Source organism: Meles meles, chromosome 17 (assembly GCF_922984935.1).
Source record: "Meles meles chromosome 17, mMelMel3.1 paternal haplotype, whole genome shotgun sequence".
NCBI lineage: Eukaryota > Metazoa > Chordata > Mammalia > Carnivora > Mustelidae > Meles > Meles meles.
In genome coordinates, this window is record NC_060082.1 from 8,999,762 (window position 1) to 9,020,485 (window position 20,724).

The window sequence follows — 20,724 nt, forward strand, 5'->3', positions numbered from 1 at the left end:
CCTGCATCTCTGCCTAGTTGTGATTTCTCTCTGTCAAATAAATAAAATACTAAAAAAGAAAAGATTAAAAAAAAAGAAAGATGCCACCAACCTGGGAAGTGCCAGTCGCTCATCCCCTCGCCCTACTCCCCGCTGCAGACCCGCACGTCCACAGCACTCACCATGCGCCGACGCTCGTGGATTTTAGGCTTGGTTGTAGCTATTAGCTGAATATCTACCCCTTGATGCTGATCAGTCTCAGGATACAGTTGGGTCCCCACGGAAACTAACAAGAGCTGTCTCAGTTCTCTGGCCACAGGCTACACCTCTGACCTTGCCAGTGATCCCACCAGTGCGCACCCCCAGGTCTACAGGACCTGTGCATGCACATGAACACTCGTGTTACCCCCCCCCCACAACCAAAGGGCACAGGCTTCATGGTCAAGAAGGCTAAAAGTGACCACTGAGAACCGAATGACCCCCTTACGCACAATTACGATATCAAACCACGGCCCTAAATACATATTTCTCCATCAGCTTCTCCTGAAAATACTGTCCAACTCTGAGAAAGAATAAGTACTCTTCGGACCAAGGGCCACAGGGCAGCACGTACTGTCTCTCCATCTTGCCCCCAGAAGCTGGCTCAATCTGGGGAAAAAGCCGGGAACGTGAGATGCCTGGATGCCACAGCAGTGACTTTCCTGATGGTGGGTCTTCCCCTATTACAGGTAATGTGAGCTGCAGAACCTTCCTTCCTCCCTGATTAACTAGTGATATCAGGGCAAAGCTGAATCACTTTGTCGTAACAGTTCGATCCCTGCATTACCACACATCATTAAATTTTTAAGGGAGCTCATTGGGGAAGTCCTTTAATCCTTTAATAATTGAGTGGAGGGAAAGGGGCCAGTGAGGAAGAGCATTTTCCTGAGCTGATATTAACTAGGTTTGGCTGCTAATGGCTTCCCAACAGTCCCACCGTGTCCATGTTGCCACTTAGAAGAGTGCAGTCCGCTTGCCCCTTGCCCTTCAACTGTCAACAGGGAAACTGAAAAATAATGTATCATGAAGTACCAAAAAGTGTCTCACTGCTCTGTCCACAGCTTTCCCTCCTAGCTTTGTGGAGCTCAGTCGAAACCGAGCTCTACAGCCTGTTGATGAGGAGAAAAATCCACTCCATGAATCAGTTGGGTGTCTATGATACCAAATCACCTGTCACTGATTTTTTCCACTGAATTTACTGGCCACAGAGGCAGAGCCATTGGAAAATACTCAGCTCCCTTGGTAGTACCAATTTTACCCTAATCCCCTTCTAAGTGAAGAGGTCTCCCCTAATGACACTTACTTTTTTTTCTTTCCTAGGGTCATATGGATATGACAACCCGAGACCTAAGGAAACATCCGCACCCATCCACGCACTGCTCTCCCGCTCCCGGGCAAAAACACTCCTACTCGCTACTGCACACATCAGACAGTTTCTGATCAGGCTCCACACCTCTCAGCACTCAGAGGAAAGGCAGGGAGGCAAACCACACAAACTTGAAGAGATTATGTGATTTGCCCTGGTCCACCCAGCCAAAGCAGAGGCAAAGGCAGGATAATGGCTGGGAGCTTCTGGAAAAATCCACTGCTCTCTTCCAGATCGGTCCAGTCTCTAGTCTGAGAAAGTTCACAGACCAACCAGCCGTGTGAATGAGGCCATAAACAGTGACGGCCAGGTGGAGGGAGACCGGGCCACCACGGCCGACGAGGAGGACTACGTCCCCTGGTCCTGGATGCCCTTCTCTTCCAGTTTCGCCTGAGTGTCCCAGGAAACAAAGGCCCTTCAACGGCCAGGCTTGCGGACGGTCTAGCTGCCAAGCACAGCCGACTCGCTCCGGGCCCGGGGAGGCCGGCACACCTGGCCTGGGGAATCGGCCACACCATGTACACCTCAGACCACGCTGTAACCAAACGGACTTCTGACGGGTGAGCGCGCAGACAGGAAGGTGACAGACGGCAGGGCTCGCACGAAGACAACTAGTGTCTGAAGAAGAAGGACGGGGCCTCACTCTGTCGGCCTCCGCAGGCCCATGACCCAGGGTGCCCATGGGCAAGAAGCAAGGTGAGAAGCTGCTGTGACCACCTGAGCAGGGACAGAAGACAGACCCACCCTCCATTGGCCCCTGTTCCGCGGTTCAGTTCCAGCTAAACCACACAGATGGGCACAAAAGAACAAAGGGACTGCGGGGTTGGGAGAGAGGAGAGCAGGGCCAGACCCTGGGCCCTAGACGGGTCCCTGACCCTTCCCCAGGCTTCCCCTCTGTCAACTAGATGCCCCTCACGCTCCTGGATCCTCAGCCTCCCTCCTTTCCTGGAGAAACTCATCTGAGCCATCACAGAGCCTCAAGACTAGCCTGTCCTATGACATCGTCCCCTCATTCTCGCTCCAACCCCGGAACTGCTGCGTCTTCTTCCTTCAGCTCTTTCTTCTGCTGTCCACTTTCTCGGAAGGGAGGGTCACATCATTCCCTCTGCTACTTCAACTACATTTTAGCCTACAACCCATTAAAGTGCCGTGACATCCCCTCTATGCCTCTGATGAAACTACTCTTGAGGGACGCCTGGGTAGCTCAGTCCGTTAAGCATCTGCCTTCAGCTCAGGTCATGATCCCAGGTTGTGGGATCGAGTCCCACATTGGGTTCATGGCTCAGTAGGGAACCTGCTTCTCCTTCTGCCTGCCTCTCTGCCTGCTTGTGCTCACACTCTCTCTCTGACAAATAAATAAATAAAATCTTTAAAAAAAAAAACAGAAAGAAAAGAGAAAACCTACTCTTGATAAGATTACCAATGACTGACTGCCCATTTCAAGAGCAAACAGGCAGCCCTAATTTTGGAAAGTGCCCTCCACTGCCCTGCCTTCCAGAACCCCACTCACCAGGGCGTCCTCCCCCGTCTCCGTGCCGTCCTGCCGCAGACGGATTTCTGGAATGTCGGTGCTCCTCTCACCCGAGGTAGCATCCCCTTTGCCATTCCCCTCTTCTTGTCTTTATGTGATAAAATGTCCCAAAGCTTGGGGTCCCTTGGTTATGTATTACTATGGACTATTCATTAGCTTCTTAGCGTGTACCATAATTTGAAATAGGTCCTTACTTATTGGTTTATTTTCTGTCACCTCTCCTGTGAAGCTTTTATAACAACCCCAAACAAGTCACGCACTGATTACTTTATCCATCCAACCAACAGACATCCGTCCACTCCCTACACTGCATCAGGTACTGTACAAGACGCTGGAGAAACAAAACACCAAACAAAAACAGGAAGGTCCTCGCAGAGTTGGTGACCTGGAGACACAGGCCACAAAGCAACAAATAAAAATAGACTTCATGTGGGGACAAGCACTATGGAGATCATGAGAAGCACAGAGAAATGCAGAACCGAGGGACTTAAACGAGTCCTACAGGCCAGGCCTCTCTTCAAACAATCTTATTCTTAGGCATCTGTTTAATTTATGTCTCTAAACAGCCTCTGCTCGATTGTTAATACATCCCTGCTTCATTTTCCTCATTTTCTACATACCTGGCACATAGAGGAATTTAGTAAGTCTGTTTGATGATTAGAGGAACGAATGAGTGATTTAATTAATAAACCAACTGTTTATAAGATTCCATTTAATTCTCAATTTGAGAAATCCGCATACAACCAGGTATAATGCATTCTAGTTACTGCTGTATTACCTGAAATCTCTAGTTTCATTACACGCCAGTTCACAGAGATTAAATTCAGACCCACATTCCATCTCTCTGAAATTGAGCGGAACCAGGTCTAAGTGAACCAAGTGTCAGCACCGGTGAGTGAAACAGTACAGTACAGGAATATTTAATTTCCTTAAAAACCAACATTCCATTATCCCTTTTTTTTTTTGATCCAGCCAGGTCACGGGATAAACAAGAGTGAGTCAATGGCTCTGAAAATCGGCCTCATACCAGTGCCCGGCGGGGGATCTTCTCTCCCGGAGGCTAGGACTCGACTGAAAACGCGACCCAGTTCAGAAGAAACCTTGGAAAAGGGTTATGCAAGGAATGGATGGACAGCTGCTGGCTAGTCCCAATGGAAGTTATGTTTGGAAGGCTCCAGATCTGATATTTAACAGTTCTGCTGCCAAATGTGCAGACAGGCTCCCAGAACAAGCCACCAATAGCGAACTCTGGGAGCTAGAGAGACAGAAAAATGGATGCTTGTCTGCCTTTTTGTCATTCTTTCGGTGGGGAAGAACAGCTAAGCTAGAGGAACGACGGAGCCCAGTGCAGCTGGGACGGGACAGGGAAGGACAGCGGTGGGATGGCTTTGTGGGTGAGGAGTCTGATAAACAGGAGGGATGGGTGTACGCAGCAGCTCGCCCGCTCTCTCTCTCTCTCACACACACACACACACACACACACTCACACACACACATGCACTCAGGCAATCCCCAGATCCAAAAATTTCCCTTAAAACCACGGAATATATCAACAGCTGACCGTCGGAAGGCTGCCTGCAGGCTCAAGTATCCAGCAGGTGGGGACTTGTTTTCCAAGAGCTCGTTCAACAGGACAAACTGAGAACTGTGACCTCACTGGGGTGTGAACACCAGAACCCAAGCAGCAGATGGTGTGATTTAGAGGAAAGGCCACTGCACTAGGAGTCTGCGGCTGGGGACAGCATCCCAGCTTCCCTCTTTATCAACAACGTGACCTTCACCTCTCTGAGCCTCCGTTTCCTTGCTATAAAAAGCAGAGGGAGGGGGAAAACAAAAAAAAAAAAAAAAAGCTCTCCTTACCTAACTTTTAAAATTGTTGTGAGGTCCAATAAAGAGAACACATGTGAAGTCTCCTTGAAAATGAAAAATGAAGGTGCTTGGGTGGCTCAGTCAGTTGGGCGTCTGCCTTTGGCTCAGGTCATGATCCCAGAGTCCTGGGATTGGGTCCTGCATTGGGCTCCCGGCTCAACAGGGAGTTTGCTTTTCCCTCTGCCCCTCCCTTTGTCTCCTTCTCTCTCTCCCTATCTCACAAAAATTTAAAAATAAAATCATGGGCGCCTGGGTGGCTCAGTGGGTTAAGCCTCTGCCTTCGGCTCAGGTCATGATCTCAGGGTCCTGAGATCGAGGCCCGCATCGGGCTCTCTGCTCAGCAGGGAGCCTGCTTCCCTCTCACTCTCTCTGCCTGCCTCTCTGCCTACTTGTGATCGCTGTCAAATAAATAAATTTCTTAAAAAAAATAAAAATAATAAAAATAAAATCATTTTAAAAAAGCAAAGAATGGAAAAAGATACCTTTTTTCAGCATGTCTTTTTACAGTAATGCCTATGAGCCAAGCACTGACCTGCACACTTCATAAATATTAACCCAAAATGACCCTGTGAGGCTGGTACTATCATTACCCACATTTTTTAAAAAGATTATTTATTTATTTATTTGACAGACAGAGTACAAGTAGGCAGAGCAGCAGACAGAGGGAGAGGGAGAAGCAGGCTCTCTGCCGAGCAGGGAGCCCAACACAGGGCTCGAACCCAGAACCCTGGGATCATGACCTGAACCAAAAGCAGCCGCTTAACCGACTGAGCTACCCAGGCGCCCCATTACCCCCATTTTAGAGAGAGGAGACCAGCGCTGAGAAAGTAAGACCCTTGCCCACGGAAATGGCTAGTGAGTAACAGAGCAAGGATGTGATCCCAGACACTCAGTGTCCGCGGTCTATGCTCTTGGCCACTACACCATGCAGAGTTATCTACATGACAGGGAATCTACATTCTCTTACTCATATCAAAAGACGTCAACAATAACACCAACCTTGTATAGTGCTCTGGATTTTACCAAAAAGCTTTTTTGTTCATTTCCTTACTCAAGTCTCACGATAACCCTAGGAGGTTGTTAGCATATTCCCTTGTACAGATAAGGAAATTGTGGCTTGGACATCTCTTCATAGTAGGACATGTGTTTCCGGTAGTGGAGGGAGCTACGCAGTGTTCAAACCAGCCATACCTACCTGTCCAACCCCTTCCATCTATGGACGTGGATTTTTGAAATGCAAGACGCCAACCAAGAACACAACCCGGATGAAAAGGAGCGGGCATATAACTACTACCAGCCTTATGCATAGACAGACAGGAAAGTACCCCATGAAGCGGTATTTGCATTCTGTCCAAAATAATCTCCCATTCTAGGACCTCAAATTCTATTGTAAGGTAGTCATTCCTTTTTGACTGAAGGCCCTTCAAGTTAAAAAGTATCTTTGAAAGAAGGCCACATTCTCATGTACATCTCAAGTGAATTATTTCATAATATCCTGTCCAATCTGACAGATAGCTAAGACCAGGCTCCAGCCTGTACCCAAGATAATATGAAATTCACAAGATGGGTTCAGAGTACAAGATAAGCGAGAAGACAAGACTGATCTGAGACTTGAAAACGAGGTTATATAACTAATACTCTAGATAAATGTAGGGATCCCAGGTGCGCAGAGCCCCAAGGGAAACAGAGGCACAGGGACCAAGGAACACTTCTACCAAAAATGCAAGGGAGGGTCTTCTGGAATGTTCTTCCTCTTTGGGTTTCCAAAGTATACCTCGCGGCACTGCCAAACGGTTTTCGTCTCTGGTCTCTGAGGAGCTGTGCCTGTATCTCTGTGAAGATGGCGGCCCTCACTGTCTGTGGAAGACAGGCACAAAGGAATCCGTGCTACAATGTAGGAGGGGCGGAGAAAGGGGTGAGGGGAACCAGCAGCAGGGGAGGAAGCTCTGGATGGTTATGTTAAAAAGGATTTGTTCCACTGTCAAAACCAGAAAGCTCTCCCCAAGAGCCAGCTTTAGGGAAGGAAGCCTGAAATGACGGAGAGGGGGCGGGTATATTAAGGAGGCTCCTTGGAAAAGAGGCTGAAGGGAACGGGGACAGCAGCGTGGGGACAAAGGCAGGTATGGCTGCAAAAACCCACTTCTGCCTGGGGGAAGAACAGACACCGGACTCTGGCGTTTCTGCTGGGTCCCAGAAAGAGGGCTCCCATTCTCCAGGACAAGGACAGTCCTTTAAATGCAGGCCACTGGAGCCTTCATCCATCCTGCTTCTCCCCAGGAACTGCAAGAGAGCCCGGGGGCCACCAAGCTCCTGAAAACCACAGACACCACATCTTCACCACCCAACTGCCCATTCCCTGCTCTGGGCCCCATCTTACCCCCCAAAGACATCAACCTCTTCTCCAGCATGGAGCCAGGGGCCCCAGGCCAATCTGGCATCGGCTCCTACTTAGGTTCAGGCTACTGGAGTGCTCGAACAAAGACATATTTGGACCCTCCTGCAGAGAGAGGGGACCGTTTCTGGGCCCAGAGGGAGCTGCCTTAATCTGCTGCCCAGTGAATGACAACAATGTTAAGAAGGAAAATATGGTTTGGGGGGGATCACCCCCAGGAGCCCAACATTTTGGTATTTAAAGGAACTTTAATGAGCTTAAAAGGCTAATCTGGAGTTCAGGAGGGGGTGTTTTGTTTTGTTTTGTTTTCAAAAATCCTTTTAAAGGTTCCTGAGGCTCTATAGGAAGGAGGCACCAGAACGGTGAGTCAAGGCGGGCCCTGGTGTAGCTGAGGGGCCTGGACGGAAAGGGAGAGAGGAGGCAGCCGGAAAGACCCCTCCCTACAGCAGACGCAGAACCCATGCTCCAGAGATGAAGGAGGGAGGGTTCTTCCCCACCCGGAGAAGGGCCATGTCCAGGGAAGCAGCAAGAAGTTGAGAATGAATGGGGTATTCACATCGCATCAGGATCCCAGTCGGGTTTCTCACCAAATAACCCCTTCCGGTTTATTGGGGACAGCATCAGACTCAGGGGCTTCTCTGACACACACCCCCCCATCTAGAGTGGCAGGACATATGGTGGCATCCACGGAGGTACCCGGCACACTCAGGAGACATGCAGGCGCCCCTGGGCGGTCACCCAAAGAGCAAGGGTTGGGATCGCGCAAACCGGAGGGGTGTGCCCCTTGCCAGCGACTGAGCTGAGCCGTAACTGGGTGGCCATGGGACAGGGCATCCAGAAGACTAATTAGTTTCCTAGTTTCCTCCATGTAAGCAAATCAAAAGAGGACTCAGGGTCCACAAGGATGGCCTGGGGAAAAATGAGGCAGCTGATGAGATGGTATTTAAGTAAGATCTGATGCTGGCAAGAGTCAAGTTACTAGAATTCCACAGGGCATAGGGGAGTGAGGGGGAGTGAGGGGGAGGCAGAACGGGCCGGGGCCAGATGTGAGCCCCAGATAGAGCATGTGGTCCATTCCCAGCAGGGCGAGATGCTGAAGATATCTGTTATACGCCCAGAGCTTAACTGGGTCTGTCAGGCACAGTAGGCCGACCCGCCATGGCCAGACCTCCGTCAGGGCTGGTCCCTTATGGGACACTAAGGCCCAAACACCAGTCTAATAGAGTGGGGCGACACGGGAGTCAGAAAGGCCAGACATCTGTACTGTCGTCTAAAACTGGGATGCCCAAACGAAGCTGGCAAGGCTGGGAGACACCAGACGCCTCCATGGACTTTCGGTCCATTTTGTATTTTTAGTTGCTGTGACGTGACGGCGCACTAACGGGGAACCTGGCAAAGGCTTCCTTCCATTCTGGCTAATCCCAACCTGGCAGCCGGGTGACAAGCTCCACAGAGGACTCAGCTGCCTCGGTTCGCCAGTGGAGAACAGCCCAGAGGCAGGTTTCAAAGGTCCTTTTTTTTTTTTAACTACCCAGCTGGGGCTATCTGTGATGGGACCAAGTCTACACACAAGGTGGGAACCGACTGAGGCCCGCGATTTTGTTCCTTCCATAAAGTCTTTGCTAACGCTGCGGTGTTTCTGCCACATTCCAGTTGAATCTGCTGTATAATGCCAAAAGAAACTTAATCCCCATCCTAAGTCTCATTTTATTTATTTTCAGTAGTGTGAAAACAAACATGTAGCAAGAGGACAGTGTTTACACCTCCTTTTTACCCCGTACAGCTCTAATCCTACCGCTAATTAATGCCAGGGCCCGTAGCAATTTTATTAATTTTGCCTTGGTTAAAAATATAGAGACAGATCATTGGGCTTGACTAAAATAACAATTTGACATTTGGAAGGTGTTGCCTTCATTTCAGGAAGGCGGGTGGCCGCGTGTCATCGAAAACATGACAAAGAGGCCCAAAGCTGCCGCTGCCCCTGGTCAGCGATAACATAACTAGTTCTAATTGCGATAAACTGACTAGAACATCCCACGTCTTGCTAACCAAGAACTACGGAGACGAGGGAAATCGCCAGCCGATTTTCCTGTAGGTTCCAGTAAAACAGGGCACACAGGAGAGAAGGGCCTTGAGTCCCTTGTCCCCTGATATTATTTCCTTCGGAAACCTTTCTTCATTTTGCCCCTAAAATCACCAACTTTCCCACAGCAAAGCTACACAGGTGCTGGAAACAATACTGTCCCACACGTCACTAAGGGACTTTCAGAAAAACACAGTGTTCCTAGGGGGCAGCCTTAGGCCTGCTGGAAGGAGGACAGGGCCCCAGGACAGAAACCCTGCTGTTCTGTTCAGAGGCTGAGAGAGGCACACCACCCCTGGGGTCCCCCAATCCTCCTGATCTCAGCCCACAAATGGCTTACCAAGAACTCCCCTCTGAAGATGGGAAAGGACATTGAAAAATCCACATCAGAAAGATGTTTTTAAAAAAAATTGAAAATCTCTCAAATAGGGCTTTTGGTTAAGGTTCATGGTTATGGCAGAAATTATTTTTAAATCTTTCCACGAGGTTGCACACCCCCCCCACCCATCGTTCATTCCCTAATGTTGTACAACTGTGTTTCACACTCACGTGAGCAGGATTCAATATGGGTTATTTTGAACATGATGGGATTCAACAATGACGTGCTGTATGGGCGTTGACTCGAAGAGGCTTTACTAAATTTCTGATAATGTAACGAGAATGTTAAATCCTTGCCTCTTGTCTTGCTCCGAAATGCTATGACCCACAATTTCTCCCACCGTAAAGAATAATGAGCTGATAATTTAAGAAATGGAATTGTTCTCATTAGAGGAAGAGGAGCTCATGACCTCCAAAAAAATTTTTTTCCAGAATTAGAAAGCAACAATGATGAGGACTCCCTAAAACCTGTATTTTGGCAAATACAAAAGTTATAAATGAGAAAAATGAAACCGAAAGGCAGGACAAACGAACTTTGAGAAGAGCTCCTGTCACTGAAATCTGAAAGCAAAAGCAACTCCTTAGCTAGGGGAATGACCGAAGTCCCAGGACTCTGCCGTATGTAGGACTGGACTGGATAAAGAACTTTTTATAATATGCTCCATTTAGGCAAGGATCAAAAGAATCCCCCAACCCCCCTCTGGAAAGCAATGTTCATATACAATTCCCAGAATACTATTAATATCTACTCAGGCTGTCTAATTTTATTTCAAGATTTTAAGTCTTAGATCCCAGGGAAGTCCTACCCAGGGACCAATCCATATAAAAAGAGAAAACACCTCCGAGCAAGGACTGCTTCCAATCACCCTCCAAGTAAAAAAAAGAGATTACTCGGCCTGTACCAACACCCAGTCACAGCCCGTGGATGGGACTGATCCCGACTAAACCCCCCTGCAATCTAATGCAGACATCAATTTATTACCTAGCTGTGTTTGATTTTTATATTCCTTACATTGTATTATGCCAGGAGTGGGGCCAACAAAAGATAAAATACAGCAAAAATCTACAACCGCCTCTGTGATTGCATCTGCGGGCTCCCTTCTAGGAGTAACTGCATGCCCAGTGTTGATCTGCGAGTAATGTCACAGTAATAAAACCAAACTAATTCTTCTCCCTACACACACACACACACACACACACACACACACACACACACAGACCCTAGCTACCTTGATAAAAATGCAGAATTAGTCCATCACTGGCCCTAAGAGGGATCATTACCCAGGCCATTTTCTCCGAAGGGCTGCCTGCCAATCAGCAGGGCGAAGGCAAGACAAAGTTCTGAATGTGCTATCACTTTGCCCCCGTTTTAGGCCCTGTCTTTGGAAAATTGGTCTGCTCCGAGAGAGGGGAGAAAACACGGACGGGCCCTCTGAGGCAAGGTCTCCCAAGGCCTGGGATTTGCTGACATGTGGGGAGTTGCGATGTTATGAGAACAGCCCCGATGACAGCAACGCTATTCCACTCTGCTCCTAGGATGTCCAGAACAATCTAAGGGATCATGATAAACTTCGTATGTGAGAGGAGAGGGCCCCGGCTGACGCACCGAGCTGCCAGGCACATGAAAGAAACAATAAAAACTTGATTTAAATGTGGGATCCTTTCCAGAAAGCTTAATTATCTATTGTATTACCACATTCCCATTATTCAGCAGCCTTTTCTGTCTCCAGCTGAAGTCCAACGACAGTATTTGTTTGGAACCAATTCAGGGAAAACTCCAAACTACGCAGATCACAGAGGACTCAGTGAAATCGGGAACAACAGTTATATAAATAGAAGCCCCCTGGGCTGGAAAATATCTGGTCGTCTGCTAACTTTCAGGCACACTGAAAACAGGGGAATCCAGTTTCTAAATATCCATACCTATAGCTCCCTCCCGTTTTCAGTCCCCGGGTACAGCTCCAGCAATTCTGGAAACGTATCATCCCACCTAACTAGTGGTTTTACTTTGATGACCTGTCATGCTCAGAAAAGATCACCCCCAGCTCTTAATTTCTGTGGACACTCATAAATCACTGTTCAGCGCTCTGGCCTTAAATGCTTATTTGTTTTGGATGATCAGAAGATAAATGGCTCCTAAGGGTGTCATAGTGTATGAGACAAATATTTAACAAAACATCTCGAAGTCTGAAATGAATGGCTGTCTCTCAGATGCCAGTGTCCGTTCCATTTTTTTTAAATTAGACAAATTTGGTGTTTGACACCAAGGAGGTGTCACCCCTAGCTGATAGAGTAGGATTTGGACTGTTTCGCTGGTCACCTGACACCAGGGACAGGCAGCTAATAATTCAAATGCAAAACCGCCCACAGCCAGAAAAGCACCTACAAATGGCTAAAACAAATACAATGAACTCGCTTTGTCCATACTGTGTTCCTGCCCTTCCCCGAAGACTTCAACTTAGCTGTACATTCTCTCACGTCGACGTGTAGGAACGGCCTTTAAACTCGGCGAATCAGGAGAGCCAAGCCTGCCTGACCTGCACCCGTCTTCAGGCTGGGCTTCCTCAATCACCCCCAGGGTCCCACCGCCTCACCTCCCGTTCTTCTCCTCTCCCTCCGTTTGCCTCGGGTGGGCCTCAGACTTTAAAAAGATCCACCCAAAAGGTCAAAATTATTTTTAAATATTCAATTCGTGCAAGAGGGAAAAAAGTGCTCTCTGTGACTGTCTCATGGTATCAGCAACTGAAAAGGTCCCTCTAGACGACAACAAGGATCCGGTCATTCCTGAGGGCTCCCAGGCAAAACCCATTCCTGTGCTTAGAGAAGGCTGCAGAGAAATCCTGGATGGCTGGGACAATGCAGAAGGCGTAGGGGCTGGGCGGCAAGCCCCCTGAGGGCAGCTGGGACTGGGTCTCACAGCCTCTCCTCACCCAGCCCCCTCCCTGCCTCCTACAGAGCAGCTTGATGGTAACAGATGCTGAAAGAGGGGATTTGTCTGGAGCCTAATTTTTGAAACAAACAACCACAGCAACCACCATGCATGCTGATGTCCTGAAGATGATCAGATATATTAAAACCCCATTTTGTTGGGGAAAGAATGAGGTTGGGATGGGGAACAGAGGAGAAACTTAAAAAAAAAAAAAAAAAAAAAAGGAGGGATTGGGGACAGACCTGTGCCGACAGGGTGCCATGAGCTAAACGAGCATGAGCAACTCCATTTTGGACCTGCGTTTCCGAAATAGATGTTAAAATTAAAATTAAAATCCCTCGTTTTAACAGCAACACCTCCCCGAAAAATGCAGCTCACGCTCCTCTCTACAAAACCTTCTCGGTTCTGGCCAACAGCTGGCAAGTTGATCCCTGCAATTTTCCCTCTGCAGAAATAGCTGTGAGCGAGGAGAACTGACCTTAGTGGGCTCCTAATAAGCAAAAACCCGCGCCAAACCTGGGGGGCTGAGACGGAGGGTCATTGTTGTGTTAAGTACTTTACAACAACTGTTTCTTCCCCTCTTGACACAGCCTGACTTCCTTAAAGAAGATCTGACTGGCCAGACAGCTGTGTTGACCCTTAAGCCTTCTTTGATTCTTGATTTTTTTTTTAACAAACAGAATAGAAATTCACAACCCAAATCCTTTCCTAAGCTCCAATACTTTTGAATGCGCTAGTGTTGTGCCTGAAGGATGTGGACATTTCGGTAATCTATAAGCAGAAAGATAAAGATTGGGTCTACACAATCCCAAAACCTTCAGATGAAAAGCAAAATAGGGAGGGCATAGGATGGGGGGCGGGGGGGGGGGGAGAGAGACAACCAGAAGCTTTATGCAAAGGTGATACTTGAAGTTCTGGGGCAAAACCTGCTGAGTGCCCTAAAAACTGCACTTTTCCCTCAGACACTGTGGCAACAAACAGACAACCAAGAACAGATACGGGCATGTCTTCTTTAAAAAATGTTAACCATAATTACCACTTTGCAAATTGGCCTTGTGTTTTCATTTCTTTATTCATTTCTGTATCGCCCAAGCATCCCAAACAGAACATGAGTTCCTTTTAGTGCTAAAAATGTAAAGTGATCTTTTCAAAATGCCCAGTACCCTTTCCACAGGAGGGTAAAAGTCAAGCAGAGGACGGCAAAGGAGCCCCGGGAGCCAGAAAAAAAATTGTGTGTGTGTGTGTGTGGTCACTAGGTATAAACGCTTTGCCGGTCTTCAGTAAACCTCACAGCCCAGGCAACACTGTTCTTCCTCAGTGTTGTGGTGGTGGTGGTTACATGGAGAGTTTGCACACACCCCTTGTCTGTGTTCTCAATAACGTGATAGGAATAGCTTTTCCTGCGCACCGTCCGGCCCTTGATTATCCTCACGCACAGTTGTCTCTTATACACCGGTAACAAATGCCGAATTCTCCTGCGCGGGCACGCGTGTCCACTGGGCCACGCACACTAACCCGATGTGCAAAAAGCGAGGCCTGCGTTTCAGCCTCTTTTCTCTCGTTCAGTACCATGCACAGCTTTGCCAAGTCAGTGTCCCCACTGACTAGCCGTTTGGACAGGGAAAAGCAGGTCCCTCTCCATGGACCCACTAAGCAGCTCCGGGCCTGCCTGGCGAGAACTAGGAAATCCCTCTAACTCCCACTCCTGGCCGCGTCCAGGCTTTAGGCATGACAGAAACCTAGATTCCAAATAATCTGCTTTCTTAAAGTAGTTGCCGACTAGTTCTCCAAACACACCCGCACGGTCACGTCGGCAGGAGAGACGTGAATCCCGTGCAAGGCTGCACGACACACCCACGCGGGAATTCGGGGCGGGGGCAGGGAAGTGTGCGGTGCAGGAGGGAGCCTCAGATCAGGCCCCTGCGCCCCAGGGTTTTCTAGAAACAGGACGGGGTCGCGGACTGTGAGAGAAAAGGCAAACAGGGTGCGCTGAGTTCGGAGGAGCAGCCGCGCGGTTTCTGAGCCGGGTCTGTCGCGACGCCAGGGGACAAAGCCGCACGGGCACCGCGCACAGGGGACGGAAACCGCGGGAGCAGAAAGCTGGCGGCTCGCTCTGAGCGCCTCGGTACCGCAGACACGTGGCTGAGACGGAGCGCGAACCCCGCGCGCAGATGTGAGCCACTGGCAGCCCGCGGGGCACCCCAGGGAAGGGGAGAACCGGGACCGAGCCGGCCCGACGGGGTCGAAGCCCTCACAGAGGTGTGTCCTCCGGAAAGCGCGCGGTGGGAGTACAGGAGCCCGGGAGGACTGCGCCCCGGCCGAGCACACGGCGGAGGGAGCGGGCGCTTGCGCCCCTGCGGTCCCTTGCGCCCCTGCGGTCCGGGCGGTGGCAGCGCGCACCGCGCCCGTCTCCACGGCCCCGGGGGAGGGCAACGCGCAACAACCTGGCGGTGAATCGGCCTCGTGCGTTTCTGGGCTAGCGGGTGCCTCCGCGCCTTCCGAAAGTGGATGGGAGTAAAGGAGGACCGAGTCTCCCGCGCTTGCTGGTGCCCGTTTTGGGGTAGGGGCGTGCGCGACGGCGACGCGATCACTTACTTCTCGTAGTCATACTTGCAGTAGAGCTTCTTGTCCCGGTAGAAGCAGGTGGTCTCCAGGGGCTCTTTGCAGGAAGCGCACTGCACGCACTGCTCATGCCAGAAGCTGTCGTTGAGCCGCAGCAGAAACCTGTCCGAGATGACCCGTTGACAGCCCTCGCAGACAGACTTGGGGCTCACCGCTCTGCCTACAGCAGCAATAGACGTTCCCGGGTCAATCGCGCCGGCGCAGCATCCTGGCCAAACCCGGCCGGGACCCGCTCCGATCACTCCCCGCCCGCGGATCTCCCCCGCGCCCCCCACCCCGGAAAGCCCTCCGCTCATCAACCAAACCGAGCTTTAGAGAACAGAGAAGAATCAAACCAGGTGTTGTTTCTAACAAACAGCAACTCTACGGGAAGGTTTAAATTCTACCGGGGGAGGGACGGAAATCAGTAACAAGGGGGCTTAATTATCAAATCTACCCAGGTATTGGCGCAAATGTGCGCACAATTAGTAAAATCAGACGACAAATAAATCTGCGCTCCGGGATTTATCACGTAAGCCTTAAGTCACTCACTGCGCTTGTCTCTTTTGACTATCAGGAAAACCGTGAGTCTATAAAAAGAATTTGGGGGCACTTGTTTGTTTTTTTCTTGTGCTATAACGCGATTCTGTTGTATTTTTGAGGGAAAACTTTAAAATTTTTATTTTTCTCCTAAAAAGTCTCAGACTTACAGAAAAATACCATCTCGCTCCAGGCAAACTCGGTATTGTTCAAAGCAATGCCCGCCAAAATGCTGTACCTTGGCTGGAGTACAAGTTGCAGGTGGGTTTACACGTTTAATATGATGTGTATATATGTATGTAGACATATACATAATTAAGAAGCATCAAAATAAGAGGGGTAATAAAAGGAAAGAAGCCGGGCGCGGAGATGCGGCGGGGATTCCCGAAATCCCGCACGCTTCACTACCGCGCGTGCGAGCAACACCCACCCCAAACCCACTCCACGCAAACAGGGAATGCTCTCTACCTTCCCCCTTGGACTTTGTCTGTTTTGCTCCTTTATTTTGCTGGCGGGGAGGATGCCCTTTTTTAGGATGTGGGAATGCTTGGCCGCCTTTGTCGTCGGCACATTTCACAGCTATTTAAAGAAGGCCTTGTCCCCTGATAACAATACTCTTGCTCGTCGTGTCCCAAAGGGCCTGATCCTTCCCCATTTCCTTGCTACACTCCTGTCGCTTTTTCCCTTGGGGGATCCTGTCACCAGGTCCTGAGTGGGGCCAGTCGCCTTGGGGCATACAGGGAGGGCTAAGAAAAGTAGCGAGATAGTTCTTAATAGTAAGATTCTCTGTTCTGCCCTGTCTCGGCGTTCAGGGCCAGAACCCGGGCATTGGGAGTCGCCCGGAGCCGCGCGGAGCGCACACTACGGGCCGCGACGCCTGTGGTAGCCACAAGGTCGCATGCGCTCCGTGCCAGGGCAATGCCAGCTCTGGCCCCCCGCGCTCTTCCGACGCTGCACGGAGTCCAGAAGTTTCCCAAATAGGGGGCTGAAAAGGGGGAACGCGGTGCGCGTGATTTCGTTTCATCTGGGGAGCAGGAGGGAATTCCTCTCCGGCTATGGTTTCTCCAGTTAGACTGTCTCATCGCCTTCACCCCACTCTAGCGGTTCCGAAGGACCGAAAGAGGCAAGAGGTTTAAATGACAAAACGAAAATCTCCCCCGCTAAAATATTAAACACCCGCTGCCCACAACTGAAAAACACCACAGTATTCGGGGTGGCAGGTGGGGTTGAGAATCCTTGGCCTCAGATGAGCAAGCCCCGCGCGTGTGGACACCCTTTCGAAGCCCTTGGCTAGCGGTTCCTCCGCGGTCGCTGCAAAGGGATTGGGGAGGCTGGGGGGAACCCGCCGGCCTCGAAGTCCCGCTCCAGTTAATTAAAACCGAAGCGAGGGCCCTGCGGTGCGGGCTAATCCCCGCGCTGCGCTGCCCACCGGCCCGGAAAAGCCCTTCGGCCATGCCCGAGGCTGAGATTGGGACTGGAGTTGGTGGGGACGAGAAGCCGCTTCGAACTTGGGCGCCTCGGGTTTCCTATGCTCGCCCCTAGGCCGCCGAGAAGCGGCACTTACGAGATGTCGATCAGCTCCGTGATTAAAAATCCAGCCCCGAGTATTTTTAATCACTTGCCACTCAGACGCCCGCGAGCAATCTCGCCCGCCCCTCGAGGCTTTGGGGAATTCGGTGCCCAGCGCGTGAAACCTGGGGCGGCTTGTCGGCTTGGGGTAGGAAGGACCCACGGGGACTGACGGACAGACGGAGCGTGGGCTCAACCGAGTGCCGCACGCAGGGCGCTGGCTCCCTTACTGCCGAACGGGTCCCGGTGGGCCGGGCTGCAGAACTGGGGTCTGCTGGAAGGAGGGTGCGTCCGGGGCGTACGGCCTGAACAACTTACCCAGCAGCGAGGAGAAGGACGCCGAAGTCTCGATGGCGCTTTGGAAGTTCTCCTCCATCTTCAGGCCGTCCAGCATGTTCGGGCCGGGCCGGGAGGACCTGCAGAGGAGAGGGGACGATGCTTCTGGGGTCCGTGCCCTCCGGGACCGGGAGCCCGCAGCCGCCACACTCCTGGGAAAGGACGGAGGGAGTGTCCAGGGTCACCAGAATGAGCCGGGAGGGGAGAGTCCAGCCAAGGGAAACGCGGGGTGGGAGGAGAGAGAGGAGCCACCGCGAACTGCTCTGACTGATCTGATTTCACTTGAAGTCAACGCGTTTTGTACTCAGACCTCCGCCCCCTAACTGCGCTTCTCCTTCTCTTACCCCCCGCCCCGCCACACACACCCCCTCACCCCGTCCCCAGTCCCAGGTTTCCCATCCCGAGTCCGACTCCGCCCTAACCTATACCAACGCGGGCCCTAGGGACAGCTCTGCGGGAACCCAGCGACGCGGGGAGCCCAGGATAAAAGGAGTGGGTGTTCCCCTCGCGGGGCCGGGCTCCCGCACGCGGGACTGCGAGGTCCACGGCCCGCGCCCCGACCGGCCCGGGGCGTCCCTCACCTGCCCCCGCCCAGGCGGGGCCGAGAGCGCGAGCCGGAGCGCGCCCGCCTGCTCGCCGACCCCGGGCGCCGAGAGCTGCTGGGGGCGCGCGGGGCGGTCCTGCGGCCGGTCGGCTGGTGCCGGGAACGTCTGCAGGAGCGCAGAAGTCGCCTCGGGGAGGAGCCACGGCTGGCCCTGCTCACTCTTGGATGCATTTCAAATCAACTTTCCGAAACGCGCCCGCCCGAGCCGGAGCCCCGGAACGCGCTGCCCTCCTTACCTGGTGGGCGAGCTCGCTCCCCGCGGCAGGGGCGGGAGGAAGCAGCCGGGCGCCGCGGGGAGCTGCGGCCGGGACAGGCGTAGGCCCTCGAGGCTGCAGCCGGCGCGGCCCGGAGGGAGCCCGAGCGAGCGCCGGCCCCTGGCTCCGCTCCTCGGCGCGCCCGGGCCGGGCCGGGACGTGGCCGCAGGCGGCCGGCCTTCTCGGGACGTCCTGGCCGGCCGCGTCGCTCCTCGGGGGGGCGGGGACGGACGGGGCTGCTCCGAGGCCAGGAGGGAGGGCTGAGGCCCGGGGTTGTGGGTGCGAGTCGGGCCCTGCTGCGCCGGGGCGGATCCGGCCGCGGCGGACAGGGGCCGCGGCGCAGCGCGCGGCGGAGGGAAGGGGTGGGGTGCGCGGGGAGGCGGGCTGGGAGCGCGCCCCTGGAGCGGCTGCCGAGCTCCCTTTCCCGGCCGGGCTGCTCGGCCCAGCTCGCCGCGGCCGCCTCGCAGGCACGCAAAGTTTCCTCCCCTCCACGTGCAAGGGCTCCCTCTGGGCGAGCCGGCTGGGCCGCCCCCCCCGACCCCCGCGCCCCTGGCTCCGCCGCTCTCGCACGCCGGGTCCCCGGGCCGCTCTCCGCCACCGCAGGCGACGGCAGCACCGCAGCCCTCCCCGCGCCGTCCGAAGCGCCAGGAAGCTGTTGGCGGCGTGCGGTTGCTTGCGGGGGGGGGGGGGGGGGGGCGCCTGAGCTCTGAGCTCTTCAGTCCCCTTCTCAGTCGGGGCTCCCGCGAAGTTCCCGACTTCCCCTTGGCTCCAAACCCGCTGAGCGGTTCAGAGGGAACCGGTTCACAGATGGGGCGTGCAGAGGCCGTAGGAGCCAAGGCCAAAGCTCGAATCGGGCTCCCAGCAGAGACTAGGTGGGATCTGACCCCCAGACGCTGAATCCTCAATGACACTGAGTCAGCTAAGGGGGCATACTTAGGGGAGCAAAGTACTGGGGGACAATGTCGACTCCCTACACCTCCTAACCTTAGCTTTCAGCGGTAGACCTTTAGCCCCTCCAGGAGCAGGAACAGGGTCTTAATCATCTGTGTACTCCAGGAGGTGAGGACGATGCCTGGCCCCCAGCGGATACTCAATAAATAAATCATAACGCGGGCTAACATTTATCGAACATTTTATTATGTGCCAGGCTTGGTTACACAGTTAACTCATTTAATCTTTACAGCAACCCTGTGAGGTGGAGACAATTATTATCCCAATATTGCAGGTGAGGAAAACGGGAGCAGAGTGAGTACCACGGGAAGGGTCAGTTCGGCGGGATTCTCTGGGGGCCCCTCAATTCCTGACTTGTAGGGAACTGAATTGGAGTTGCCAGGCACATTGACAGAGTGAACCTGGGCAGGATCGATGCCACAGAGCCAGCGCTTTCTGTTCCTTTCTCCAAGGACAGGGCCACTTCCTTATTTTTAAAGAGAAAGTGCTGGCAAAAAGCTCCAATGTGCTGGGGGGGCGGGGGACGCCTTGACCCCACTCGCCATCCTAAGTGCTTTCTGCCAGCAGCCACAAGCCAAACACAGAATATGACTTCAGGGAAACAAGGGAAAAGGGCAAAGAGTTTAATACTTTACATCTGAATGCTGCTTTATACTTTCCAAGATACTTTCACATACATGATTTTTGCTTGATCTTTACAACAAACCTGTGAGGTAGGCAGAACAAATAATTTTATCCATTGTTTCAGAGGAATCTTTGGGGCTTAGCAGGGCTGGGAGATTTCTCTGATGTTGCCCAGATGGTTAGTGGCATGTCCCCTGACACCTGTCCTTTGTCCTTTCTGCCACCCCAGGTAGAGTATGTGTGTGTGGGGGGATATGAATTATGAAAGTATTCTTAGGATAACATATAAAATAGAAGTCAGGCAAGCAAAAAACGGAGATGAGCAAATACAAGCATAAGGAATATTTTTAAATGCCCAACAGAGTTTTGGTTTCACTAAAGGTCTTGAATTTATGAACTATGTTTAACTACTGGTAAGAATATTCCTTTTAGAGGATAGCCTGGAAGTGGGTAGGTTCTCATCTGATCTGGGACACAAATTCCTCAAAGGGTCTTTGCATTTGGAAGGCAGGCTGATTAGTAGAGATCACTCACAAGTGTTGGGTAGGGCTGTCTTTCCCCCAGCTGGCTCTTGGGCACCTTCACGATGGGGACTGTGTCTCGTAATCACATTGTAAGCCCTGGAGTCCTTAGTGCAGAGCCAGGCACATATATGTGATTAACACATGCCACTTACTTA

The 20,724-nt window shown here is 52.0% G+C and overlaps 1 protein-coding gene across 1 annotated transcript in view; it reads right to left on the minus strand.

The window, feature by feature from the left end:
• Nucleotides 1-19,054, minus strand: part of LMX1A (LIM homeobox transcription factor 1 alpha) — a 160,768-nt gene extending 141,714 nt beyond the window's left edge. Inside the window, exons 1-3 of the mRNA XM_045983187.1 lie at nucleotides 18,453-19,054; nucleotides 17,595-17,692; nucleotides 15,162-15,348 (exon numbers count right to left, since the gene is read on the minus strand). Coding sequence (XP_045839143.1) covers nucleotides 15,162-15,348; nucleotides 17,595-17,670 — 263 coding nt within the window. The 5' untranslated portion in view covers nucleotides 17,671-17,692; nucleotides 18,453-19,054. The remainder of the gene's footprint in view (nucleotides 1-15,161; nucleotides 15,349-17,594; nucleotides 17,693-18,452) is intronic.
• Nucleotides 19,055-20,724: the final 1,670 nt, after the last annotated feature.